At 41.7% G+C, this 19,370-nt stretch overlaps 1 protein-coding gene across 4 annotated transcripts in view; it reads left to right on the forward strand.

The window, feature by feature from the left end:
* The first annotated feature begins 563 nt into the window (after positions 1 to 563).
* LOC133479341 (plectin-like) overlaps positions 564 to 19,370 on the forward strand; it is a 129,683-nt gene continuing 110,876 nt past the window's right edge. For 3 of the 4 annotated variants that reach the window (XM_061776172.1, XM_061776174.1, XM_061776182.1), the window contains exon 1: positions 564 to 768. In XM_061776172.1, coding sequence (XP_061632156.1) covers positions 579 to 768 — 190 coding nt within the window. In that variant the 5' untranslated portion in view covers positions 564 to 578. Of the gene's footprint in view, positions 769 to 12,166; positions 12,378 to 19,370 lie in introns of those variants that run through there. The other variant, XM_061776177.1, reaches the window with a different exon arrangement.

The raw sequence follows: 19,370 nt of genomic DNA on the forward strand, positions 1-19,370 counted from the left end.
CATTTTTTATTCTTTTTTTTTTTGTCTTCAGTTAGTTACTGCAAGTGTCGTCAAACAATATTGAGAACTGCAAAACAGCATGAGTATTACGTTCAGCCATAGTACAAATCATCTTGTTTTTTTTCCCCTTGGCCACTATTTATGCCTGCTGCTACATATTACTGGTAAATATTTAACCACAAGGTAAACATCATGGACTGAGCAAAATGTTTTACAACCTCCATAATGAGAGTTTCTAAACAATGACAACAACGTTTTAAAGTGTATTAAATACACACTTTTCTGTATTGAACAATAAATACAATGTTTGTTTTCATATAAGGGCTATTTGAATATCATTCAGAGTAATGCTTCTAAGGTACACGCACACCCCTCTGGAATTGAAATGAGAAAAAAATGTGTTTATTTGCATGACAACATTTGATTTAGTTTACTCTGTTGTGAGGTTTACCCTGCTGGACCTGTTAAAAATGAAATGATTGTGTACCGTTTTGAACCTTGACATGAGTCTGTGGTTCCCGTCTGTGCTTTATGCAGCAGTGTCAACTTGCACCTTTGATCGTTCCTGTGGGTGGGTGATGGCAAATTCAAAAGAAAGACGCAGGGATCAGATCCTACAACAGGAGAGCAATAGAGAAGCGAGCAGCATCCCCTGTCCAGGTGACACACTCCCCTGGAACTTGTCCAAACATCAATGGGCCAAACGGTCCAAGTCAGCCTTGGGAGAGGTCCTGGATCCAGCTGAGAGGGCGGTAATTCGCATCGCAGGTAAACTCACTTTAATAGCTGCGGTATCCGTATGCTTAATTTGTCGACAAGGTTCCAGCTATATAATTACATGCCAGTAATGTTGCAGCTGGTTTTAGTATGCGATTAGTGTAAATATTTCAAATAAACTGACAATGTAACTAGAATATCAGTTTTTATCAGACAAGAGCCCAGATCTCTGCATCTGTACATTAAGTGTGTTGAGTGTTACTTGTTGTGGAGCATTTGCAGAATTTCAGTGTGATCTCGGGGCAATACATAAGTGGTGAGCAGGTACAAATGCAGGCTGAAAATATTAAAAGCGTACCATTGTGTGTCATTGCGGATTTGCGTAGCAAGCATTTTCCCTTTTTTTATGGGGGGGAGTTTAGTATAAAGGAATCTGTCATCCATAAAGATTAGTCCTTTAAACTGGAACCTGACAAGATAATTGACAATTAATTTAAATTTGTAGCGAAATAATGCTCTACCTTCTCGGCCCACTCTACAATTTTTCTTCTCTGTGATGTTATAAATATCCCATCACAAAAGAATCCTTAGCCTTGCATGTAAGTGGTACAAATGAAGTAAGCATTGTTTTCGACATACTGGACAAGGTTAATCTTTTCCCAATAGCGACATGATGTATTTTACCATCGAATTGGGAAACAAAGTACAAAGGGACTGTATTCAAGTGTGTGTCATGGTCTGTGTTTTGGTTTGGGTTGTGTTTAGTTTTGTTCCATGTTTTCCTGTGTTCCATGTTTGTCGTGTGCTCATTAGGTTGTTGTGTCCACCTGGTCTCGTCTACTTTGTGTCGACCAATCAGCTCTTTCCAGCCACTTGTGTCTTGTCCAGGTGTTCCTCGTTGTCTCGTCAATTTGTTTGTATTTAGTTCCCTGGTTTCTTTCAGTTCTTGTCGGTTCATTGTCGTTGTCACATGTCTTGCCATGTCATAGTCGCCAGTTGTTTTTATCATTGTGATTAAATATTATTATTTTGAGATTCCCGCACTCCTGCCTTGCCTCCCTGCTTCCTTGCAATTGGGTCCACCATGTTCTTGCCTTGCGTTCCTCGCCTTCGCCCTAACCACGTACGTGACAGTGTGAGGTGGGGTCACTCTTGCACTGCACAGACAATGGAGTGGGATCATGGCCAAACCAACCGTTGTGGCGCTAGAAACATTGCTTATTCATGTTAAGCGATAGAAGTGACATTTGTATTATGTAGAAGGGTGCAGGTGTTAGATATTTACACCAAGCGAGGATGTAAAAAAACAAACAACTAAGGCAGAAAATGAATTTAAAATAAGCGCTGTGCCCAAAACAAAAAACAATTATGAATGAATTGAGTTGGGTTGGAAGGATTATGTTTGGCAATGTTATGTGCCACACAGCGACACTGTATATTTATATGTGCATTGTATAAATTGTGTATTTTGGTGGCTTGTTGATGAAATGCTACCTCCACGAGTAATAGTGCAATGAAATCTCTCTGGGTACTCATGTTTAAGTGTGCATGGGAGGGTTACTGTTAAATTAGTAATAGCAGTATATCACCATTAACTTTAAATGAACAACACTTAATTGATTGCTCTGTGAAGTTGTTGTTGGGGCGGGGGTTGCCATGAGTGCTGGCTCACTGCATGGAACAGATCTGCCTAAAATAAGATGATTTCACTATGGCAAGAAATATGCTGTAAAAATATGTCTATACATTAATTCTTTATCAGGTGGAAATTTTGACGAAAGCATAGGAGTGACAAACACACCTGGGAATTGTTGTACATTGTGGGTGAAAAAAAAAAGACATTTGAACTTGAAGATAATGCAGAAAATTGCTCATTCATTCATTAATTTTCTGTACCGCTTATCCTCTCTAGGGTTGCGGGGGTGCTGGAGCTTATCCCAGCTGACTCTGGGCGAGAGGCGGTGTACACCCTGAACTGATCGCCGGCCAATCGCAGGGCACATAAACAAACAACCATTCACACTCACATTCACACCTACAGGCAATTTAAAGTTTTCAATTAACCTCCCATGCATGTTTTTGGGACGTGGGAGGAAATCGGAGTACCTGGAGAAAACCCATGCACGCACAGCGAAAACATGTAAAAACCACTTAGGTGAGGCCAGATTTGAACCTGGGTCCTCAGAACTGTGAGGCAGATGTGCTAAAAAGTCCGCCGGCAGTTACTGAAACGTGAAATTTGCTATTTACTGCAAGTACTGTATTGGTGAACGGAGGATTAGAGGAGCATTGTACCTTGGTTGTGGTGATTCAAAAATTGCAGGAACTGGACTACAACACGGGTTTCCCATTCCACCGACTTGTGTTTTTGTTAGAATATGTGACAAAGCACAACATTTAGAAATGGTAGTTTTCACAAGCCATGACATGCGAATTTCAACCTAGTGATCTGATGTTTGTTCTCAATGGGATTTAAGACCATGTTTAACCACTAGGGTTGCGCATCGTTTGAATTTGAGTGATTCCGGTTCCGATTCCGGTTCCAAGCGATTCTCGATTCCGATTATTTTAGGGGGCTGGGTCAAAAAGGTTTGCATGGTTTAATTAAAGTGTGTCCAAATTCTGAACATCCATTTTCTTAGCAGCCCGCAACATAGACTAAAATAAACATTTGACTCAGGGTTCATTTTAACCAGTATCAATATCAAACCTATGAACTAAAAGGCAATGTGTGTGGAACTAACCCAATATTCATTAATTAGTGTTTCAGCAAAAAGTTAAATATAGCATTGTTAAAATAGTTATTTGGGACTGTTTCATCACGTCAAATGGTTTATGGGTGCAAATTTTAACTTGGCTTTTGGTTTTAAGCTTGTAGCCTTTTATTTTGAAGGGTACACACCGGAATGCATTTTGGCACGAAAAGTAACTTCACATGGCACTGGTGAATTGTTTTTTTCATTTTTTTTAATTAATATTTTTTTTATGGATGGAACCAAATGCTATATAACGCTGATTCCTTTCCCTACCCACCGATGAGGTACAAGGTTCGTGTTTGTGATACTGTGAGACGTTTATGTGCATTTTGTCCCAATTCTTTGCGATGTAAAGTTGCTACGGTGAAGTTTCGTTTCACGCACCCAATTGGCATCACTGAAGCTCTGCGCCGTGTAGGCTGAGGCTCGGCGCGGGAGGGAGAATGTCAGACACTCCACATCGTGAAAGCCTCCTTTGCACAATATAGTCTTATTCCAAGTGTTGCACTGAGGCGACTGGTCATTCATTTTTAACAAAGTTAAGACACACTTTTGTTCGTCGCCGGCGCCGTTGGGCACAAGCACGTCCTCGTGCACGCTCTTCTTCATTGGTTTTCGCCACTTCTTCTTCGGGGTGGGCAAATTGTAGGCATCGAAACTGGGAACCGAAATTTTAAAATTTGAACGACTCCGTGAGAACTGTAATGCTAGTCCCGGTTCCAATTTGTTCTCGATTCTCGATGCCCCAACAGTATTAGCGTGTTTTTTCTTGCTCCAGTTAAAAAAAAAAAAAAGTTTTAATTTCGGTTCCAGTTTTAGAACACTATGTCTTCAATTTTTGTTTTGGAATGTGGTGTGTTCCTACCAGGCTAAGAGGAAGTTTGCATAACTTGTGTACCTATAATAAGCCTTCATGCATATCCTTTGCTGCTCTTCCTGTGCTCTTCCATCAGGTCAGGCAGTGTTAGCACACGTGAGCGAGCCTGACTGCATACTGTATCTTTGGTCACAGTGTGCAGATGTGGACAACAGATAATCCCATGAGCAAAATTCTGTACTTTATTCTCACCTTCACAATTTAGGAGGTCTCTGTTTAGCAACACACAGTAAGAAAGTACAAACTGTAGTTAATTACTGTAAAGTATTTTACTGTCAGTTATGTGGTAAATAACTGTAGCATTTACAGGAATATATAAATGTACATACTGCATGCATACTGTAAAGTAAAAAATATCTCAGTAAATCAACTCTCAGTCCTGATCATGTTGAAGTATAACAGGGTGTTAAATGTGTTGGCGTAATGTAGAAGAATGCTATGAATCAGTCAATGCATGATACGTCTAGTCAAGGCCTTCTTAGTGATTTGAGGTTACACCTCTTTATAGTATGTGGTTGCTCTTCACCGTGACACGTAACAGTTGTAAAATTGTTTAAACTCAAACTAACAAAAGTGCATGGATAAGAAAAATTATTAATGGGAGAAGATTGATATTGTTTATATTAAATAGACATAATCCAGCATTTTTGTATATTGCCCCTTAGGAATAATAATTTAGGTGGTAAAATTACACTGTTTATTCTGAATAAAAATAAACATAATGCAAATACTTGTTGAACAATGTACACAAACATTTCACTTGAAATTTAATATATTTATATTAGTGTGGTTAAACATACTATATCAGCGTAATCTTAAAGAAAGCAGTAGTAGTCACCAGTCTCAGTAAATATTTAAATTCAGTTAAAGTCTTATCTAAAACATTGTCTGTACATTTAATAAAGGTTTTATGATGATGATGGTTTTAACTATGGAACATCCATCCATCCATTTTCTATGCCGCCTGTCCTTATTAGTCATAGGTGAGATGGAGCCCATCCCATCTGATTTTGAGTGAGAGGCGAGGTACACTCTTCACTGGTTGAGAGTCAATCGCAACACACATCTACTGTAGAGTCTTCCACTCTTACATTCACACCTAAGGACAATTTAGAGTCTTCAAAGAATCGAACATATCGGAGGAAGCCGGAGTGCCCGCAGAAAACCCACACATGCACAGGGAGAACATGCAAACTCAACATTGGAAGGCTGCAGCCCAGATTCAAACCCTGAACCTTACAACTGTGAAGCAGATGTGTTAACCACTCATACATTGTTCTACCCACTATGGAACAGATTCAAATTACAAATACTAACACATTATGTTTTATATTTTATTATACCAGTAAAGGCGGCACAGTGAAGGACTGGTTAGCACATCTGCCTCACAATTCAGAGGATTGGGATTCAAATCCTGGCCCCGTTTATGTGGAGTTTGCATGTTCTCCCCATGCCTGAGTGGGTTTTCTCCGGGTACTCTGGTTTCCTCCCACATTCCAAAAACATGTGTGGTAGGTTGATTGAAAACTCAAAATTGCCTTTAAGTGTGAGTTCGAATGGTTGTTTATTTATTAAGTATGAGCCCTGCGATTGGCTGGCGACCAGTTCGGGGTGTACCCCGGCTCTCGCCTGAAGATAGCTGGAACAGGCTCCAGCACGCCCGCGACCCTAGTTAGGATAAGCGGTACAGAAAATGGATGGATGGATGGATATATGTACCAGTAAATATACTGTCAGTGATGTTGTTTTCTTGGTATCTAGATTTGAAAGACCGTCATTTTTATATTTCTCTGTTTGCTATTGAAATCAAAAGTCTGACACTTTTTGCTCGGGGGGGCTACTGTATTAACACTCTTACCTCAGGCAGAATAATGATACAACGAAGGACGTTTATTAAAATTGGTATTTTAGCACAAAGCAGTCTGTTTTTTGGGGGGGAACTTTAGATTTCTATCAGGAATAAAAGGATCTTTGTGAATAAAGTTACATTGTTTAGGCAAGAGAAATGTCTCATGGAAACGTTTCTCTGTCCATGGTTTCTATTCATTCATACAGGCTGCCTATTTGTCTTCTCATCGCCTTTAAATGAAGAAGAGAATATCTAGCTTCGCATGTTCCAGAACAGATAAAGCTGTGTTGAAGCTATTATGACCTCGACAGCAATAAATTATTTGAACAATAGGTGGCACTTTATGTCAAAGGGGCTCGTTAACTGAAAGCGTTCCTCCTGAAAGACTGCCACATCCTCTGGAAAAAGTGTCACACTTTCCATACTCACTTCAAATAGCATTCACCACATAGAGTACCCATTGTGCTGCTGGTGTTACAGTGCACGAAGACAATATGATTTATGCTCAGTGAAGTCCCCAAGCAGACAGAATGTCTTTATTTCGTCTGTTCTTCACAACCATGAACTTTCAATTTTCCCCTTATTTCGGCAATTAGTTTCTGAGAAACACCATCAAAACAAATGGCAGTAATGAGGACATATGGGATGGGGTGGCGATGGGATATATTCAAGTGCAACATCAAATAATGAGAAAAAAAAAGTGTTCTCCCCGTGCTTCCATGGGTTTTCACCTGGTACTCCCACATTCCAAAAACATGCATGTTAGCTAATAGCTAAATGAAGACTTGAAATTGTTTTCAGGCGTGAATGTGAGTGTGAATAGTTATTTCTCTATATGTGACCTGCGATTGTCTGGTCACCAGTTCAGAGGTTACAGTGCCTCTCTCCTAAAGTCATTTGGGAGAGGCTTCAGCACACCTCTGACCCTAATGAGGAAAAGCAATATAGAAAATGGATGTATGTTTTTTATTGGACAGTGTTTATGACAGTATTTTAAGAAAATTACAACAAGCAGCAGACAAACACCTGGTCGAGTTAATATATGACTTGCGCTACAGATCAGATAGCACTGCCTGCAGATCTGGTTACCATGTGGGTCTTTCTCTTGCTATTATTAAGCCCAAGCGCTGTTTTAAAAAACAAAACCAGACCTGGATATTGTATGGCACAGTCTCTGATCGACCCTCACAAGGACGTTACGATGTCAAAATAAAACATTAGGTAAGCTGGGTGCTTAAGTTTTGAAAGTGGTGCTCTTTCCACGCGTCACCATCGGGAGTAGCGCAGGGATGTGTGTTGTGTTTGTGTTTAAAAATGTAGAAGAAATTGATGCACACTGACTATAGTCATTTTTGTGAATGTTGATTAAATAGTGATATGTCCATCCATCCATTTTCTGAGCCGCTTATCCTCACAAGGGTCGCGGGAGTGTTGGAGCCCAGCCCAGCTATCTTCGGGCAGGAGGCAGGGTACACCCTGAACTGGTTGAAATAGTGATATGTTAAAGTGTAAATACTTAATTGACTGATTGACTATAATGTTTTAAAATTTTTATTTCCTTATTGTAATGACATGCAGCAATCCACTGCATTTTCATGGTTCACTTTTCACAAATTCAGCTATTTTCATTTTTTTTGTGTGGAATAACCGATTTTTGTGTTATCCAGCACGCCTACGACCCTAATGAAGATAAGCAGTCTGGAAAATGGACAGATGGATGGATATCCCCATCTGTTTGGAGGAAAAACTCACATCTTCATGTTTCTGTGTTTTCTGAAATCTCGTAAGATGCCACAAGATGCCGCCAAAACTGTGTCCGAATGAGAGCCGTACTGTAATTGGTGTCAAGGATTAGGAAGCATGTTGAATTGATTCATCTCGCCCAAATCCAGACTATTAGATTGCAGTATCACGGCTGTATTGCACATGCACCGCTAATACTACAAATGCTTTGCTCGTGTGCTGGAGCGTCCATACATATATATGGGTAGATACGCCAGCGTAATGGAACAGCCCGGCTAACCGACGTTCCTATATAGTGGCCATGTTGGGGAGGTCGACGTTCCCATAGAGGGAATGCATGGACACTGAAATTAAGTCGTATTTGCTTATTCCTCATTCGATTCGATCAATGCCAAAGCGTATGCTATCAATAGACAACATTTTTAAAAAAGAAAAACAACATATTTAAATATATTTCCCCCCCCCCCCCCTTATTGTAGGCTCTTTTACGCAACCGTATGCAGCACAATGTACTGACATCTTTGGTCTTTTGGTGTTCTTGCCGTACACACACAGTGTTGTACCTGAACGAGTTCAATGAACGAAATTTCATGAATTAATTCAATGGGCGAACATGAAATGAACTTAGTTTATTTCTGCCTGATGAACGTTATTGAGAAAGCTCTCATTCTGGTGTGTGTGAGCGGTTTTTGAATGAAAGTTCATTATCATTCAAGCGTGCCAGGTTGTTTTTAGAGACCTCCAGGATAAAACCCGGCTGAACACACTATACATGAGCCTTCATATATCGGGGGACAAATGCTGTATTTGGCATCCCATTCGCACAGCCGACATTCATGTTTACATTAGACAAGAAAACGTTTATGTTCTCGATCATAAAAATTTTATAATTGAAGAAAAACGATTAATGTGCCGCGGCGTTGGTTCTGTATGCAAGTTCCTATAGTTAAATAAATACGACTACTAATAATACTTTTTAAATCAATGCATAATCGTGTTTATTGATCGTGATTTCAATCAAAATAATCGAGATTATTATTGTTGCCATAACCGCCCAGCTAGGGTGGGGCATCGAGAATCGAGAACCGATTGGAACTGGGACTAACGTTCCGGATCTCCTGGAATTGTTCAAATTTAAAAATTTCGGTTCCCAGTTTTGATGCCTAGTCCCTTGGCCCCGAAGAAAAAGTGGCGAAAACCAAAGAAGAAGCGATGAAAACTAACGATGAAGAACGCACACAAAGACGTGCTTGTGCCCAACGGCGGCGACCGTGAACAAAAGTGTGTCTCAGGTTTGTTAAAATGAATGACCAGTCGCCTCAATGCAACACTTGGAATAAGATTATATTGTTCAAAGGAGGCCTGCACGATGTGTAGCGTCTGACGCGCGGCGAGCCTCAGCCTACACCGCGAGCTTCACTGAAGTCAACTCTCAGTCAGTTGGGTGAGTAAAACAATAAAATATGTCTATGCCAACAGTGAGACAGCCAACAAGGTAAACGGTTGGTTGCATTTTTGCACTGATGGTTTTTAGCACTTATTTTAGTCTTCAAACCAACGTAAGAGCCGATGATAGAAAAAAAAGCTTAACATTGAGCTAAAACTTCACCTTAGCAACTTTACATCACAATGAATTGGGACAAACTTCACATAAACGTCTCACAGTATCACAAACACTAACCTTGTGCCTTATGGGTAAGGAAAGGAATCAACGTTTTATAGCATTTGGTTCCATCAATTCAAAAAATAAAATAAAATAAAATAAATGACTGGTGCCGTGTGAAGTTACTTTTCGTGCCAAAATGCTGAGTTCCGGTGCGTACCCTTCAAAATAAAAGACTACAAGCTTAAAACCGAAAGTCAAGTTAAAATTTGCATCCATAAACCATTTGATGTGATGAAACAATCCCAAATAACAATTTTAACTTTTTGCTGAAACACTAATTAATGAATATTAAGTCAATTGGGTTAGTTCCACACACATTGCCTCTGAGATCATAGGTTTGATATTGATACTGGTTATAAAGAACCCCGAGTCAAATGTTAATTTTAATCTATGCTGCGGGCTGCTAAGAAAATGGATGTTCATAATTTGGAAACCGTTCATTTAAACCATGCAAACTTTTTTGACCCAGCCCCCTAAAATAATTGGAATTGAGAATCATTTGGAACCGGAATCGAAAAATAAGGAACCGGAATCGGCACCGGAATTGCTCAAATTCAAACAATGCCCAACCCTATGCCCTGCCCTACTATCGACCCACTCTTAATCCAACGGTGACACTTAGGTTGGGAATTAAAACGTCACTGAAATGTGCAACGCAGCATAACGTGGGTCGAGCGTTTTTAGTAAGTGGCCAAAACACATCTTCAATTGCAGAAAAGGGCTCCCGCTGCACTGGCTATTTTCTTGTTTTTCTTTAATGGCATGGTAATTGTGTTCAAACTCATTCTCAATAGCCACTTATTGTTTCGCTTGTTACCTTTTTGAGTTGCTGGACTGTCGTATGTCCAGTAAGTGGTCATATCCGGATAAAAACACAGGTCATATTGCTTTTGTTTCAAGCAGTGCTTGCAGACCGTGAAATCTCTTGTCAGTTTTTACTCCCTCGTCATTGTATTCAACGGTGAAACCGAAATTAATCCATCACTGGTGTGTCTTCAAATGTTCATGCTTTCAAATTTGTGGTTGTGGTTTTACATTTTACTATGTCCATGAGCTGCACTTTGTAGCCAGATACAGTTAAAATTGTGAGTGGGTGAATGCACAACAGGCACGCACACATACACACTGTGCCAATGCAAACTAAATTGCAAAACCGAAAAACCGCAGTCCATAGGGGCATATTGTCCTGTACTGAGCGTACCAAACATTACTGCGTAAAACCGTCCCATCCCTAATATACCTGTATACAGACTAGTTAGTTAGTATAATACTGTAGACTCAACACGGCAAGCAGCAGTCAACGTTTGAACTGACCATGCTTCATCCAGGAAAGACTCCTGGCTGGTGCCAAGTTGGACTGTCAAGAATTGAGGCTGCATGGATTTTGCTTTTACCACTATGCAACCCTACTTATCGACTAGAACAGGCACAATTACATAAGCATTTTTCAAATAGTGCAGTGGTTCCCAAACCTTTTTTGCAGGCGCCCCTTTTTGAGATGAAACTTGTACAGCCCCATCAAACGACCTTTTTATTAAAAGAGGTTTGCACATGGTGCTGTGCCATGAAAAGCTATTGGTGGCAGTAATGCATTTTTCATCCATCAAATAAATTCAAGAAGAAAAAGCTCAATTCGTGCCATGATTTAAACAGGCTACGCGCAATTTGGAGGAAAGGCAGAGTTTGGGAAATCTAGTCAAACGCCGCTTCAACTGTGGGAAAGCATTGTCATTGATGAAATTCAACAGGGTCAAGAGCGTAGAATTGCTGCTCTTCCTGATGTCTACATCACCTTAATTTTATTTTATGGCAGTGTTACCTCAGACCTAACCAGTCAAAAAAATTGCCATATTTGTATAGTTGAATTACTGATATGGCGGCACGGTGTACGACTGGTTAGAGCGTCTGCCTCACAGTTCTGAGGACCGCGGTTCAAATCCCGGCCCCGCCTGTGTGGAGTTTGCATGTTCTCCCCGTGCCTGCGTGGGTTTTCTCCGGGCATTCCGGTTTCCTCCCACATCCCAAAAACATGCATGGTAGGTTAATTGAAGACTCTAAATTGCCCGTCGGTGTGAATGTGAGTGTGGATGGTTGTTTGTTTGTATCTGCCTTGCGATTGGCTGGCAACTGGTTCAGGGTGTACCCCGCCTCCTGCCCGATGATAGCTGGGATAGGCTCCAGCATGCCCGCGACCCTTGTTCGGAGAAGCGGCTCAGAAAATGGATGGATGGATGGAATTACTGATATAATTCTTACCAGATGGAGTTTGGTTGTACTGGTGTACCTAATAATGTGTCTGCTGAATGTATACTGCCATTCATGACATTCCAGTTGAGTTGAAGTGTTACCAGTAAGGGTAGTGCTTGAACTCTGCTCCTACTACTTTGCAAGCCCAAGCAGTGAATGAGTGCCTGCCCTTCTGGTCAGTGTATCTTTAAAAGGAGGGGCCGGACATTTATATTTTTTTTTTTTGCGAGTGTGTGTGTTAGGGGGGTGTGTGAAGCTCGGCCATGGAATGAAGTTGGCAGCTGCGTAGGGTTCACACACTACTGAGAGAGCTGAAAGAGTACGGGAAAGAGTTCTCACAAACTCCCAAAAGCTGTGACACAAACTAATTGAAAATAAGTGGAAAAAGTAGTCTTGGAGGAGAAGGAAGGAAAGAGGGTGAGATTGCTGGCATGGCCGTGTATGAACCCGCCTACCTGCCTCCGGACGCTGAAGAGCAGGACTTCATCCAGGCTTATGAAAGCGTCAGAGAGAAGTATAAAGGTGAGAGCCTGGCTGATGCCATCGCCTGCATGACTGATGAAGGACACATTTTAGTGGGTTTGCAAGAGTCCTGATCTGTTTGTGGGGTTATTGACCCTGCATATATCCATATATGCCTTTATGTTGTGTGTGTTTAGACTTGCAGGGTAGGTATTGATTATTGATTAGTACATAGGTTCTCTGTCACTTGTCTGTTGTGGGTTACAAGAGTCCACCGGCTTTTACAGAATTGCTCCACTCTGATTTGTGACTGTAGCAATAAGCCTGCTTTGCTCACCTCTGATTCTGATGAGGCCATCAGATGGGAGGTTAGGTTTGAATCATTTTCTGATTCTTTTCCTGAACAGAATTGGCATCGTCTGACCCCTTTGCAGAACATATATCATTTTACATTTAGCTGTGTTGTCACAGGTTTGGCTGCTTCTGTACCCTCAGTACTTGGGAAAATACTCTTATTTTACCATGGAGAAGGTTGAAACAGCTACATTTATGTAAAATTTGCCCTTGATGGGTGAGATAAATTGACTCCTCCTCCCCTAGCATAGTTTGTCTTTTATCCCTTTTTTGGGGTGAAATCCTCCCAAGGAATGGTTATGTAGAGTTGCTGCAGAAAATTGTTTGACTCAGTGGACGTTGAAGTCATTGATTGTATATTCTTTCCGCAAAAAATACTTTAAAAAAAAAAAAACTTATCTTCCTACCAAGAGCAGGCAAGCGCATGGATAAGTATTGAACCAATTTGTAAAATCTTGGTTTAAACATGATATCATTTTTAATAGCAATGTCTTTCTGGTATTATTAATTTGTTATAAATATTCAGTTTAATGTAGGCTTTTATCATTTCAATATATATCACTGTCAAATTTCACTAACATTGTCTGCAGGGTGAGTAGATGCTGATTGAGCTTCAGGCAAGAAGGATACACTCTCTATTAATCTCTTCAATTAGTTGATGATTATGGGTTGGAGGAAATGACTCAACAACTTGCAGGTGGAGAATTGGGAGAAGAAAGTCCTACAATAATAGCAAAGTTCTTCCAAGCGTTCATGGCTGTTAACATGAATCAATGTTCTGTTTGTTCTTTACAAGGTTATGGGAAGCAGGAGCTCGCTCTGTGGCAGTTGTTTATGTTTCAGACATTCTGCTCTGTTCCCTGGTAGACACAATCAGTGTTGCATTAAGCTACTGCATGCACTCCTTATTAAGGCACAATGATGACATGAAAAAAAGAAAATCATCTTTCATTTCATCTTCATGTTTTTTTTCTGCCAGCCTTCATCAAAAGCCAATCTCTGTTTTTCCTGCGGTAAACACTGATTTCTTTGCTCGATTCAGCTTCAGTCTTTTCAATGATCATAGACTGTTTAGGAGATGAAAAGCAAAGTGAAAAGTGTTAAATAACATGCTTCAATCAAACTTTCATTTGTTTAACCAAATGAAGGCTCTTACCTATTTACCTGATTAAATTTGGATTTTCTTTTTTTTAGCCATACTGTTTATGCACACATTATATTTTGTATGCATAGGATGATTGAACACTTTCAACTACAACCTCGCCAACATTAATCTGTCAGCATTAATCAGCTTAATATGACATTGACATTGAAACAGGAGTTCAGAACATTCAGCAAGATTCTTCCCTCCCATTAATTTTTTTAATTAACAGCGAGACAATTAATTGAAAGTTAAATTTCCCCTTAGTTGACCAAAGAAAGAATGCCCATCCCTACTAAAACTATCATCTCAAGTCATTCATAATACACAGTATTGCCAAAAGTTTTCGCTCACCTGTCTTGACTCACATTTGAATTTAAGTGACATCCCATTCTTAATCCATAGGTTTTAATATGACATTGGTACACCCTCTCCAATTACATAACAGCTTAAAAAGCTTCTGGGAAGGTTTTCCGCAAGGTTTAGAAGTGTGTTTATGGGAATTTATGGCCATCTTTCCAGAAGTGCATTTGTGAGGTTACACATTGATGTTGGATGAGAAGGCCTTGGCTCTCAGTCTACGCTCTAATTCATACAAAAGTGTTTTATAGGGTTGAAGTCAGGATTGTGCAGGCCAGTCAAGTTAATCTGCATCAAACGCTCTCATCAGAATCAGAATCATCTTTATTTGCCAAGTATGTCAAAAACGCACAAGGAATTTGACTCTGGGAGTTGGAGGCGCTCTTGTACAACAAGACAGTCAATTGACAGTGAATACTTTTGATATATAAAAAGGCAATCATTGAGCAATAAAAGTTTACCAGTAATGTGAAATGCCGATACATTTTCTTTTTTGACAATTGTGCAAATGATGCCGAGTCCTCTAGCAATTTAGAGCAGTTTGAAATGACTAATACATGTCTTTATAAACCTTGATTTGTGCACATTCCCATAAACTCAATCCTCAACCTTGTTGAAAGCCTTCCCACAAGAGTTAAAAGCTGTTATAGCTACAAAGGGTAGCTGAACATCATATTAAGCCATATGGATTTAGAATGGGATATCACTTAAAATCATTTGAGTCAAGGCAGGTGAGTGAATACATTTGGCAATATAGTCTAGGAGACAGTGAGTGAGTCTGCTCCTTCTAATATTACTTTCTGCTCATCGCCTGCCCTAAAATGCAGTGGTGTGGATGGGAGAGTCCTGGCTGTCCTCCCGCTGACTTCTTAAGCAATGTGTGCTAGCAGCAGCTGATGCCGATGCTCCAGGGCCACCTAAAGGGGATTACCCTGTTGGGTGGATTGCTGATGGAGCACAACCATGGCTGGAATCCATATTTTGCCAAAGCAAGTGTTCTACAAGGCCCTGTCCCTTGGTATTCAGGGCTTGAAATAATCCCAAAATAGCCAGGGACATTTACAATCATCCAATTAACCTGTTATTTTTGGCACGCTTGACTGTTTACTGTAGTAATATAAATTCCAATTTCTTATTGGCAGTAAGTACTTGCTCAAATGACAGTCCAGTAATACACTACATTAAGTCTATCCACACCCCTGTTTAAATGCCAGTTTTGTGTGATATAAAAACATGAGAGCCAGATAAATAATTTCAAAACATTTCCCACCATTAATGTGACCTATTACATGTACAACTTGATTGAGGAAAAAAAAGATAAATCCATCCATCCATCCATCTTCTTTCACTGTGCGGGAGCACTTCATCCAGCTCTTCTGAGGGAATCTTGAGGTGTTCCCAGGCGAGTCAAAGACATACCGTATTTTCACGACCATAAGGTGCACTTAAAAGTCTTAAATTTTCTCCAAAATGGACGGGGCGCCTTATAATGCGGCGCGCCTTATATGTGTGCACCAAGTTCCAAAATCTGTAAATGTTGTTGTGTGACTTTAATGAGCTCTCCGCTTGACTGACTGGGAGCATTTCCTGCCGACACACTGCTTATATAGAGGAAGGCGGACGTGACTGAGGACAGCATGCGGATGTAAAGGGGGAAGGGCGCGCGTGACAGAGGACGCCAAAGACACGTCCCCAGTAGGTATATAGTTCCGGTATGTGCATCGGTTTGGCTAAGGACCCCCAAAAATGGCACCTACGAAGAGACACGCTTACGAAGAACAGTTTAAACTGCAAGCTATTAGTTACAAGGAGGAACATGGGAATCGAGCAGCCGCGAGAGAATTCAAGACCAACGAATCCATGTTTCGCAAGTGGAGGAAGCAGGAAAGCGAGCTTTGCCAAGTCAAGAAGACGAAGCTGAGTTTCCGCGGAAACAAGGCGAGGTGGCCCGAGTTGGAAAACCAACTCGAGCAATGGATTAATGAGCAAAGAACAGCTGGGAGAAGCGTCTCTACTGTCACCATTCGACTGAGGGCAATAACGCTTGCAGAACAAATGAAAACGGCCTCATCTATCCATCCGGGAAAGGACTACTGTGGCGCAGCAACTTCCGACAGATCACAAGGAAAAGCTGGCCATCTTCCGCTCCTACTACAGTAAAAAGATTGCCGACAAACACATGCAGCCCAACCACATCACCAGCATGGACGAGGTGCCGCTCACTTTCGACATCCCGGTGAACCACACTGTAGAGAAGAAGGGGACCACCACGGTAGCGATACGCACAACGGGGCACGAGAAGTCAGCTTTTACTGTTGTGCTTGGTTGCCATGGTAATGGACAGAAACTGGCACCTATGGTGATTTTTAAGAGGAAGACACTGCCTAAAGAAAAGTTTCCAGCCGAAGTCATCGTTAAGGCCAATCAAAAGGGCTGGATGGACGAGGAGAAAATGAGAGCGTGGCTGAGTGAGGTGTACGTAAAAGAGATGTTTTTTTCCACGCGTCACCGTCCTTGTTGATCTGTGACTCCATGCGCGCCCATCTCACAGCTGCTGTGACAAACCAAGTGCAACTAAGACTCGGAGGCAACGCCGGGCCAGTTACGCCACCATATGTGAATGGATTGTGGATGTTTGAGCTAAGGTATCTGCTTTGACTGTTGTCCGCTATCGCGAAAGTTGGCACCATTGCTGAACAGCCCCCCGGCAACGAGACTGACTCTGACAATGACGAGAGGGAACCCGGCGTGTTTGTTGGAGAACATGCCCAGCTGTTCATTTTTTTGATACAGAAGATGAGGACTTTGATGGATTTGTAGATGAGGATTGATCAAAAAAATAACGTGAGTACATTGTTAAATACTTCAATAAAGTACAACTGAACTCAGCTACCGCTGCCTTTTTAAAAACATTGTTTTAGCGTGCATGCATGCTACCGTATGTTTTAAGCTAGCGTATGTTTTACCATGACTGCGCCCAATAATGCAGTGTGCCTTATGTATGTGTTAAATACAGAAGTAGACCCCGTAACTGAGACTGCGCCTTTTAATGCGGTGCGCCATATGGCTGTGAAAATATGGTAGTGTCTCCAGCGTGTGTTCTAGGTCGTCCCCAGGCCCTCCTCCCGGTGGGACGTGCCTGGAACACCTCACCAGGAAGGCGTCCAGGGGGCATTCTAACCAGGTGCCCAAGCCGCCTCATCTGGCTCTTCTCGATGTGGAGGAGCATTCTAAGCCCCTCCTGGATAACAAAGCTTCCCACTCTATCTCCAAGGGAGAACCCGGACACCCTGCGGAGGAAGCTCATTTTGGCAGCTTATCCATGATCTTGTTCTTTCGTTCACAACCCACAGCTCGTGACCATCGGTTAAGTTAGGAACGTAGATAGATCGGTAAATCGAGAGGTTCACCTTTCAGCTCAGCTCCTTTTTTCCAATAACAGACTGATAAAGTCCGTATCACTGCAGGCTCTGCACCGATTTGCCTGTCGATTTTCCGCTCCATTCTTCCCTCACTCGTGAACAATACCCTAAGATACGTGAACTCCTCCTCTTGGGGAAGGATCTCTTCCTCGCCCCAAAGAGGACACTCCACCATTTTCCAACTGAGCACAATGGCCTCAGATTAGGAGGGGCTGATTTTTATTATTTTATTTTTTATTTTTATTTATTTTTTTATTATATACAACTGCAACTCTGCTACGAACCGCACCAGTGAGAGTTGAAGGTCACAGCTTGATGAACCCAACAGAACCACATTATCTGCAAAAAGCAGAGTTGCAATGCTGAGGTCACCAAACCAGACCCCTTCAATGCCTCGGCTGCGCCTAAAAATTCTGTCCATAAAAGTAATGAACAGAATCGCTGACAAAGGGCAGCCTTGGTTGAGTCTGACCCTCACTGGAAACCCTCCACTGCTCCTCCTGAATCTGAGATTCGACTTCATGGCGGATGCCTCAGAATTCAAGCTCATGTTAAATGGAAGTGGCAGCACACCTGCCACCATTTAAATGTAACATTATTTCATAAAGTGCTCTTAAAAGTTCAGATGTTCGAGTACGCTTTTCCCAGCTTTTTTTTCGTAGTCACATCTTACATCACAAGCCATGGTCCGCAGAGAGCCAGAGGTCTACAGCATCAGAGAGATCTATTTGTTCTAAGGTAGCTGTCAGGAGAAGGGTACAAAAGAATGTTCAACCCATTCTGTATACCACTGAATGCTGGAGTGGTTCCTAGCAGATAATGAAGTGGCTGGGATGAAAATCAGCACCAAATCTAAGGCCATGGCCCCCAGTCGGAAAAAGGTGGAGTGCCCTCTGCGGGTCAAGGAGGAGCTCCTGGCCCAGTTGGAGGAGTTCAAGTATCTAGGGGATTGGGGCTGGAGATTGACAAACGGATTGGTGCAGCATCTGTACTGATGCGGACGCTGAATCCGTCTGTCGTGGTAAAGTAGGAGCCGAGCCAAAAGAGGAAGCTCTCAATTTACACGTCGATTTACATTCTTACCCTCATCTATGGTCACGAGCTGTGGGTCGTAACCAAAAGAACAAGGTTGCTGATAGAAACAGCCGAAATTAGTTTCCTCCGTAGGATTGTCGGGCAACCTTAGAGATATGGTGAGAAGCTCGGTCATCTGGGATTTGCTCAGTCAAGCCGGTGCTCCTCCGCATTGAAAGGAGCCAGACAAGGTTGCTCAGGCATCTGGTTAGGATGCCCCTTGGATGCCTCCCTGGTGAGGTGTTCCGGCCCTGAGGACGACCCATGACACGTTGGTGAAACTGTCTCCCTGCTGGCCTGGGAACGGCTCGAGATGTCTCCGACAGAGCTGGAGGAAGTTGGAGGGGAGAGGGAAGTTGAGGCTTTCCTGCTTAAGCTGCTGACCCCGCGACCCGACCCCGGATAAGCGGATGAAAATGGATGGATGGATGGATGGATGAATGGATGGTAAGCTGTCACATTTATTGAGTGACTCTAAAATGTTTTTTATTGGCATATAAGCATGTATATATGCGTGAATAATATACAGGTATTTCAAAACTATCTGCGGGTGAGTGGTCGGAGTTTTGCTTTACCATCAGCCAATGTATTGTTGCGGACTTTCCGCTTCCTGAGGGATGATATTATGTGTCACATCTTCTCTTGGAGCTCACTTCTCCTTGAGTATATTAACAGCAATAAAGCCTTAAAATTTGGTTTAAA

The sequence above is a fragment of the Phyllopteryx taeniolatus genome, chromosome 6 (assembly GCF_024500385.1).
Source record: "Phyllopteryx taeniolatus isolate TA_2022b chromosome 6, UOR_Ptae_1.2, whole genome shotgun sequence".
In the NCBI taxonomy this organism is placed as follows: Eukaryota; Metazoa; Chordata; class Actinopteri; order Syngnathiformes; family Syngnathidae; genus Phyllopteryx; species Phyllopteryx taeniolatus.